Source organism: Anoplophora glabripennis, unplaced genomic scaffold, assembly GCF_000390285.2.
Source record: "Anoplophora glabripennis isolate ALB-LARVAE unplaced genomic scaffold, Agla_2.0 scaffold217, whole genome shotgun sequence".
Taxonomy (NCBI): Eukaryota; Metazoa; Arthropoda; class Insecta; order Coleoptera; family Cerambycidae; genus Anoplophora; species Anoplophora glabripennis.
This window is the reverse complement of record NW_019416331.1, coordinates 544898-555089: the sequence shown is the minus strand read 5'-3', so window position 1 is coordinate 555089 and position 10192 is coordinate 544898. Positions and strand designations below refer to the sequence as shown.

Here is a 10192-nt window from a genome sequence, read left to right as displayed (position 1 = left end):
TTTACGTATACATTTCAACACTGAATATAAATATATTTAGTTATAATTATTATAATTATTTAAATGATTTTTGTTTAAACAAATTAATTTTTTTTTATTTGGAAATAATTTTTTGTTAAATACAGATAAAATTAAGAAAAAATAGTACTTTAAAATTATAATTTTTGAAAAAAACTAAATTGCAAATTGACAAATGTAATCTAATTGTCTAAAAATAAAAAAAAGAGTGGTAACTTTAAAAATTTACTGCGGCCGTCCTAATCAACCGATTTCAATTTTTCAAAAACCATTTGAAAGGTTGAGCGGCCTTTTCTATGTGAAAAAATTTTAAAGTATTTAGATGCTTTATTTGAGGCTGTGCAATATTTTGAAAATTCAAAATTTTTTTTTAATTTCACGTAAAATCACGTAAAAAACAGCTACTAGAAAGAGATATTTCTGTAATTATTTTGTTAAAAGAGTGCAAAAAAACTGTTCTCTATGTTATGCTTTTTCTTAAATACATACATGTAACTTTTCTCGTATTATTTATTAAATTTTATATGCTTTATTCATTTACTACTTACATACCGTAATTGTAACTGTACATGTGAGTAACATCACTAAATCAATAATTAATTTGTGGAGTAGTTAAGTAATATAACAACTTCTGTAATGACAACGTATTTAGAGTATTATATACGAGAACATAATCTGGATTAGATTACTAATCAAATGATCTATCTAGCTAAAATAATTGCTCAATTTCTAAAGTTAAATTCCCTCTGAGAGAGACTAAAAATAGTACGAATTGAATCGAGCTCAAACATGCAACAATTTTTTCAGTTCTGTCTGTTAAATTATCGATTTTTGTTCGGCGTGGTGTTTTCCAATTTCTGGTTGATTGGTTGTCCAAACCATTGTATCTCGACAACTTGGATGTACTGTATTTTAATAAATTTACTTGTAGTTTTTAATTATTTTGTAATACAATAGAACGCCTTTGTAGATCAGAAATTAAACGGAAAACTTCGATAATCCGTAGAAAATAAATGTAAAAAGCGTGTTTTTGTTCTATAGAAAACTGGATGTTGAACTGAAATAGCACATAAAGTGACCTATTTCGCTTGAAAGGGCCGCATTCAATCGTGAACGTCTCCTTTTAGAAGGGTGCAAGGGCGTTCTTTTCCCATTGTGATCCGCATCCTCTTTGATATCTAGATTTAAGGCGCCAATGAAAGATTAATTCGCTATTTCTGCAGAAGTGACACTCCATTAGGTTCCATTTTTCCCTTTCCAAGAGAATTTTATTCCTCATATGGACGTGTAATCCGATAAATTCAATTTTGTTGACAAAAAATAGAAGGTTAATTTCAAGGTTGATACATTTTTACAAAAATATTAAATACATTTCACAGCAGGTAATAAATTTTCTGAAAATACGTCATATACCGGTATAGCTCATTTTAAAATTTATCTTATTTAAAAAAATTCTATTTAGTAATATTTCCACAAATAAGATACTTAAATTAATAATAAGCATTTAATTTATAAGCATAACTAAAACCGTTGAAACTGCAAAGTGGTGCTTAGATTTGATAATAAAAATTGCTAAAATTTATTGAGAACTACTGGAATCACCCCTACTTAAAAAGAGAAGAATAGGTGTAGACGTAGATAGCAAGCCGTCTGCTTTTTTGTATATTTTCTGTAATAAAAAAAAATGTTAGTTATCGATTCTACTTTTGGTTGCATTACTGAAATGTGTATCTTATATCTTCTAAGTTTCAAGAAAAAATGTTAGTGAAGAAACGTTGAGGTTGTGGTTTGTTTTTCAAATTCAGCGGTTCCAAAAATGTTTCATCATTTTACTGTGGCGGATGCCAAACAGTCAGTGGATACTAAAAATAAGTATTTCTGCCAATCGAATTTTCACACATCGATTTATTTATTCTTCAAATACCCTTTCCAAGATTGTAAAACTCTGTATACAGGGTTCGCCACATAAGCCTCCAAGCTTCTTATCTTCCATTTTTAAGTTATTGCAACAATTCAGGTATATATTCGTAGATCTTTTTAAGGTCTTCTGAGCTAACTGTTTAATAAAAAAAAACAAGTGGTTAAAACGAAATGGCAGCTGTTTATTTTTCCGAAAGTGTTTTTGCGTTAACGTACTTCATAAAAATGTATTTATTGCATTGAATAAGTCGTGAAACCGGCTGTAATTTGATCTGTGGGTCGATAGCTGTTGTTGCTATAGAAAGTGTTTCTAATAAGATAAGAAATTGGACATGATTTAAATTAGAAAGGTTCAAGAACATAGAAAAACACTTTCTTAAGTCCATTTGTGGTCTTTTATTCGAATACTAGCTGTCCCGACAGATGTTGTCCTGTCCAAATTTCAATTTTATTTGTGATCGTTTTATCAATTCGTGAAAAGCTATTGGAAATGTGTAAACAAAGTAAAAATGAGAAAAAGACGTATTTCTGAGTGATCATCTATTAACGTTATTCAGTTTGAGGAGGAGTACTTTCAGAAATTCGGCAATGGGAAACTTTACATGAGTTAGGCTGGAATGCGTTTTTCCAGATTTTTCTCCAGATTTTCCAGATTTTTTTTTCAATTGAAAACAATCAATTGAATTATTTCCTTATCGGGAATATAATGAACAAACCAAAAAAAATAATCAACCAAATATGTCGTTTCTATCGTCAGTTATGATCGAGAGTGCATACAAAAATTATGATTTTATTTATTTTTTCCAAATTTTGCGACCTTCGCTTATGAATGTCTCAATTTTTTTTCTGAAAACTTTTCCAGGACCATAACGAACAAAACAAAAAAAGAATTACGCATATCCATCGTTCGAATTGTGAATTCAGTCTTCAGTTCATATAAAAATCCCATAGGAAAAAGCATTTTCAGTTTTTCCCGAATTTTCCAATTCTCCGGGCAACTTTTCCACTATTTCTTTCCCTAAAAACCTTATTCGGACTATTACGAACATTAAAATTGCCAAATCGGTCAAGCCGTTCTCAAGAGTATGTATGTAGATTGAATCAGATTTTTAATGTGACCATTCACTTTCTAACGACAATGGTCAGTTTTTTTTTTTTTAATTCAAATTTATCAATATTTTTGGAACATTTTTAGAATGAAATTGACAAGTACCTTTAAAGTGAAATAAAAAAATTCTACTGATCACTACGTTGAAAATATCTATTTTGACAAACAACCCATAATTCTTGTCTGGAGTCAAGGCAGTTCCAAGAACTTTTTAAAACCTTTCTATTTGTAGAGACGGAATCCTGGCACCTGGTCTCCACCTCCACGAGCAAACCCAACGAGCAGTACCCACCCCCTCGCCACAAGCACTCAGCCGTGATGCACGGCGACGCCATGTGGGTCTACGGCGGCATGACGGACCTGCAGGAGCGCTCAGACCTGTGGAAGTGGGACGCTTCGTCGAGGACGTGGCATCTGGTGAAGACCAAGCTCAACCCGGGACCGCTCCACAGCCACGCCGCCTGCAAGACACCCTCTTGTATGGTGGTGTTCGGAGGCGAGAGAAACGGCCAGACATGCAATGATCTGTGGAAGTTCACCTTTGGTAAGTAAATTTTTCCTATCCTTTAATGAAAAATACTGACGCAAACCGTTTTTTAGCTTTGGAAACTTGGGAGAAGATAACCATCACCGGTTTAAAGCCCCAACCTCGCGCGGAAAGCGTGGCTTTTACTGTATCCGAGCTGCTATTGAACGGCACCACCACCACGGCTGCCATGGAGTCGACGATGATGAAAATGCGCGTGAGGGGGTGCACTTCAGCAGACAGGGGCAATCGACATTCCTCCTATCTTCCAAACAATAAGGTACGTTAAAATAAAGTTTATGGAGGTAGTCACGACGTGAACATTTCCTTTTATTGGTGGCTTACTTACTTTACTGGACTGCTCGGCAAGCAACGAACGGTTAATGTTTTAATCAATACGTTTGTTTGTTAGAAAAATTATGGCATGCCCATGGTGTACATTCCAAGAAACAGTACGTAAATAAATTAGTTTTAGTTATATTTTCTAACAATGGTTCTCGAAATACAATTTGTTTCGATCAGTAAAATAGATTTTTTTAATTAAACGAAACGAAACGTAATATAAAAAAAAGGATAACTGATGTTAATATATAAAAACATATAAATACCTACAAGAAGATTAAATAGAAATAGAAATATAAAAATTAGATGGAGAAGGGCTTAAAGGGCTTTCTTTATGTCGTTAACAGTGTATGCATGTATGTATGTATGTATGTATGTATGTATGTATGTATGTATGTATGTATGTATGTATGTATGTATGTATGTATGTATGTATGTATGTATGTATGTATGTATGTATGTATGTATGTATGTATGTATGTATGTATGTATGTATGTCGGAGGGTGGTAGAATTGTTTTTCCACCGCGGCACTGAAACCTTATTAGGCCCCTTGTACACCCTCCTTCATTACTCGAGTACTTTTCTTCAAACTATCCTATTTACTACACGGATGGCTTGGTGGCAAAGTCTCGTACAGTTTATGTATGATAGCATGGTCTTGAGTTACAGAGATTTTCTTTGCTCTGTTCTCATTACCATTTATCCGGGACTACACCCATGCGGCAAATGTTGGGCGACCCAGGTCTCTGGTAGGCTGCCACATCCACGTCACCGAGCCTGCCTTAGGTCACCAATCCAAATTCCAGCCTGCGTCCGTGATGCTTGACTCGGCAGATCGAAATCCGCCGGCCAAGACACCCGGCTAGGCGGTCCCCGTCGTTAACAGTGTAAAATCAGATCGATTTTCACACTTCTAGTAATCATCTGGTGGAGTTGTCATGCCCTTTGGTCTCTGTTGAGTCTACTCTTATCCACTGTAATGTCTGATCTGACAATTGAATATGCTTAGAGACATACATACATTTGTTTGGTAGGACTTGTACTTCTTTGACATCTTTATAGTGCTAGGTTCTGCTAACACTTTGCTCACTTAGAATTTTTGGCCACAGTTCTGAATCAGGGCATTATCTTTTGGACTACAAGATTTTGTCTCATTTTTATTTCTTTCGGCTCAATGAACATCCATAAATTCGCCTCGAAGCGAAATAGATAAAATTGGATACACATTTATTAATCCAATATGTTGTAATAATCTTGGGAGATGTGAACTTTTCTTACCTTTATTTGCTTATTTTATTTTGCTTCTTCTTCTCAGTGTCCTATTTCTTGTTTGGGCGCCAGATCACATGAGCATATAGTTGTAATTCAATTTTAAATTTTGTCTGCTAAGTTTTCAGTCTTTGTTCAAAAAAAAATTAAAATTAAGATAAAATAATTTTTAACTTGAGCAATCTTACCTCAGTTTGAGGTTCTGAGAAAGCTTTGTATTTTTGATTTTAAAATTTTATATTAATCAATGAATTTGTGTAATTGATATTGAGAAAGAAAAAAATTGTATTTTAATTTTACTTTACCACAATTACTATATTTATCAAAAAGAAGATTTCAAACTCATTTAACTACTATCATCTACTGCATTTTTAAATTAAATATGAGGGTTGCTTTCGCTTTACAGCAAGAATAAAACTCTTTCTCAACGGTACTAATAAAGTATTTTATTGAAAAGTAAGTTGTATAGAAAAAGACGTGTTGATGGGGTGAGTGTTCGTTGGAGAGAGTTGGAGTGTGTGGAGTCGGTCGTAGGTATGTGAGTACGCATCTGGTCGCCGGCGCCAGTCCGCCGTAGACCCTTCCTGGATCGCTGGTGCGTCCGGCGGCGTCCTGCTGGCGCTTTTGACATAATGCTTAAAAATGGGTCACTTGCGAATATGTGTACCCACAAATAAAAGAAATTTTATGTGATTAGCTAACATTTTGTTTATTTATTCTAATTTCAATGCCAAAACTTGTTACACTTCTGGAAACAGAAGTATTTTTAATCTACCCTACGCCAATCCTTATACTAAAACTTAACTTAAACAATAATGTTCAAAATACGAATATTCCATACTAAGTTTCACTCAGGTCTATATAAATTTTAGTTAGTTTACCTTTCGTTAATACTGCCCGATGCACTAAACTTATTTTTCTTTTCTCCGTGATCACTTCTAGTTTCACTATGCACCCTCTAGCTTTATTAATATTCCTTATTCAACATCTGTTTATTCCGTGTTGTCTTGTACTCCTGTTTCCTGCTGTATACTTCTGCTCCCTGACGTGACTTGAGTTATGTCTATTTCTTCTCAAATTTGGGTTTTTCTCTATAACACGTTTTAATCTTGTTTTCGTTATTAGACTTACTTGTATTTGTATCTTCCGTAATCTTCAATCAAAATGTGTATCGAAACCGTTTTCATATATTCTCTCTGATAAATGATTTTTCCTTTTCTTAGTACTTTTATTATCTTCTGCGAATAACTTTATCTTCCTTATTTATTAAAAATTCTACTCTTCAAAAATTCTAGCTGTCATTTCAATTGTTATTATTATTTTTTCCCCTAGTAACCCAACACTTTTTCTTTCATGTCCCACTAATTTTATTTTAAACCTTAATTCTAGTATTTTTACCAATCACAATTTTCAATTTTGAATAATAATATACTTCATTACATTACATTTATGTAAATTTTTCCATTTATTTTATGTATTTTCTTTTTCAATGTCAAATACCTCCTGCCCTCCTATTGGTTAATTTATGTCCACTTATACTCTTTTGATTAACAACTTACTCAAACTTATAATTTATTTCACAATCAATTTTGACAAATTTTTTTTTTAATTTGCTTTTCTCTTTAATATTTTAAAATCCTTGCTCGAATTCTTTCTATTGCAATATATTCACAAATAACTATATATGACATTGGGGAGAACTATATACAAGCCTGCATAGAGGCTGAAGAATTCGAAAGTTTCGTGAAAATTTCAACTTCAACATCTCGGCTTCGCTCACTTAGCTTTCCTGCTGTTTTTAGATGTCTCTGATTGTGATTCCTCGCGCGGACTATAGAGCGGCGTATGTGTTCTCTAGACTACTTCGCATTGGGAATTCGAAAGTGAGGTGATTTTTTATGGTCTAGCCTAGACCTTTAAAAGTAGACATATATTCATCAAATTTAACACTAAAGTCAATAAAATGCGTAACTGTATAAAATAAACTCACCAATTTTGTGATCAAAATCTAGAGTACTTTGTTTTGCGCCGATTGTAGATCATAATTTTACATTTGTTTACATTCAGAGGTAAATGATCAATTTATACATAATCCATTCATTTTGTCGAGATTATCTTGTAATTTAGTACCATTAGTAGTAAATTTAACTTCCAAAACAACTTAAGGTTGTCCATATAGAGTATGCAAATAACATCAAGGCATTTGATTAAATCATTAATAAACATAACAAATAAGTGTAGCCTCAGAATTAACCCTTGGGGAAGATTGAAGAAATGTATTTATTTGATGATTACAATTTAATATATTTCCCCTTTCTGTAGCTTCAGGAATTAACTAAGTTTTTCAGCGAGATCTGAAGAAGAAGATCAACCAATCGTAAATTTGTGTTGCTAAGGATATAATAATTTTTCAACATCAAAATAATTTCGACTATTTGTACTAACTGTAAAATTATTCCAACAATTTCAGAGAATATTGATTTTACTGCATCATAATTTATCAAATGTAAGACACATATAATGCAAGATACCAGCCTAAAAACTTTAAGAGAAATATTTAACCTTCAGGTGATCTCTGGAGGTCACTTTAATCTATGAGTCAAACCTCATCCAAATGTAAAATTATGTAAAAATGGGGTTTTCTATTCGAGAAACGAAAATTCGCCTTTAAACGACCTTGAAAATTACTCTTGAAGTTAAATCCTAGGTCACTAAGTGGTGGTCCCCTATGACCTGAACAACTTTTGTAAAAGTCATTATCGTGATGTCTCAATATCCTGAATATTTTGCGTAATTTTGCTTTAGCTTTAATTACATGAAAAGCACTTTTGGTGAACTTCATCTACGTTGAAAAAATATTTCTATTTATCTATGTCTATAATATAATCAGAATAGGATAATTGACTTTTGAGTTACAATTTAATTTAAGTTTAATTTTTAGTTACAAGTTTTAGAGAATGCATGAAACTCTTCAACTGCATATTGATCTGAATATAAATATTCTAAATATAACATTGGAAAGTACCTTCCATTCTTCTTTTTAATATGAACATGGTGCACCATTTTTAATTAGATTGTTACAACCAATATCGAAAAGTATCTGTCCAACTTTTTAAGGTTGCACCTTGCGAAAAGACGTACGTATTCCAACCGTCCCAAACCAACTATAACGATGGCAGCGATCTAGCTCAACAATACTCAGAAGCCAACAGATCCTCCAGGAGTTTCCTCCAAGAGATCTCCAAGCTGTCCCAACTGAACATCCCCAGGATGAGTAACAAGTGCAGCTACACAGTCCTGACTGGTTCTGCTGGTGACAGCACTGAGAGCCTGCTGAAGCAGCATTCGAGTCCTCAGGGAGAGACAGAGGTTATCGACACTGAAATTGCCACTCCGTCCAGAGGTATCGTATTTTCTTTTCTCATTAATTAAGTGATCAAACCTTATAGTGATTTAAATTTATAATTGCAGGCGCCATGGTTAAATCAAAATCTGCATACATGATCAAGAAAAAATACGTCCTGGATATCTCGCCGACTCAGGATGACGAGTCAAAAGGAACTACCAAGAAGCGAGTGGAATTCGACAGTTCAGCACTGAAAATGCCACGCGAACCAATATCAGTGCCAAACTTCAGCGTACTGACATTACCGACACCAGTATTAACACCAGTAGAAGCAGCCAAGTTGGTTTACTTGGACAGTGAAGACGAAAATGAGTTACTAGAAAATGAAACGAAAACTTTAGACAAGACCGAGACCAAGAACAAAGCAAACAATGAGAAGAACGCTATCTACGAGAATTTCCAAACTTTGAAGAGAGGGGAAAGTTACAGCTCTCATCTGGGATACGCCGACAATCCTCTCTACCAACAGATGATCCATTCCTTGGAGGAAAACTCTGCGGAGAACGTTTCTTCGACTTCTGATTACGCCAGTATCGAAACGGTGAACAGACTTTCCTCGACCAGCAGCTATAGCGTTAAAACTGGCACGCCTCAAGACGAGAACCAGAAGAACAGAGAGAGGGATAAGACAGGTCCTTTTGGGTTTTGTAACCCGAACTACATGGGAGTTGATATTAAAGCGATTTTAACTGAGAACAGCGACAGGAAGACCGCCGTCAAACTCTTAGCTAGCGACGACGTCAGGAACTCCGACGAAGAGGATGTGCTGGAACTACAAACCTTCAACGGTATTATTAGTAAGAACACTAAAGTGTACTATAGACACTCCAGTAGGGTGAATAGACCCCCTAGATCCCTAGCCATAGACAAGAACCCAGTCCAGTCACGCCCGAGTGTAGATAGCAAATTTAGGGCACTTAGTGCTAGTAGAATAGAGCGCAACAAGATAGAGCTGAAAACAGAGACTGCCGTTGGTCCAGGGTTAGAATCTCAAGTTCCCCTATACGTTTACATTTTCGGTGGCAAGGAACAGGGACAGGTGACGGTCTTCCAAAGGCCCATATCTATTTGGAAGTTGAAGTTGTTTTAATGTTGTTGATTCAGGAGGTTAAACTAGTTCAAAAAAAGGTGCCAATATTTTTTTAAATAAATGTAGCGGGACTAGGCGTAGCTTAAGAGATGTTATTTTCTGATTTTTACAATGATCGTTACAGTGTAGATGTGGTGGGAGAGACAGTTAACATCAATGTGTTGATGAAAACTGATAATTTTGTTTTCTCTACGCTGTCGTGAAGTGTTGATATTTTAATTCTCTCTCCTAAGTGTGAAAAAGTCACTTTAGTTAAATGCAATGAAAAAGACTTGTTTTGGAACAAAAAAACAATACTACATTTTTTTGAAAATTTATTTCAGATGAACAAATTTTGAAACAAACTAATTACATAGCATTATTTTCTTTGTTCGTTAATTGAAAAGTGTGATTCCCAATATTGCAGTGGATCAGGTTTATTCCAAACAAGGTTATCTCTTAAAACCTATCCTATCCTCCTTTAGACAAATTTTCCGCTAAATCCGAAAATGATAAAAAAAATTCTGACTTG

General features: G+C 34.2%; 1 protein-coding gene across 2 annotated transcripts in view; it reads left to right on the top strand.

The window, feature by feature from the left end:
* LOC108905316 overlaps positions 1 to 9810 on the top strand; it is a 64845-nt gene extending 55035 nt beyond the window's left edge. Inside the window, exons 5-8 of one of the 2 annotated variants that reach the window (XM_018708126.1) lie at positions 3279 to 3590; positions 3647 to 3852; positions 8321 to 8588; positions 8657 to 9810. In XM_018708126.1, the coding sequence (XP_018563642.1) occupies positions 3279 to 3590; positions 3647 to 3852; positions 8321 to 8588; positions 8657 to 9681 (1811 nt within the window). In that variant the 3' untranslated portion in view covers positions 9682 to 9810. Of the gene's footprint in view, positions 1 to 3278; positions 3591 to 3646; positions 3853 to 8302; positions 8589 to 8656 lie in introns of both variants that reach the window. The other variant, XM_018708125.1, reaches the window with a different exon arrangement.
* The last annotated feature ends 382 nt before the right edge of the window (positions 9811 to 10192 follow it).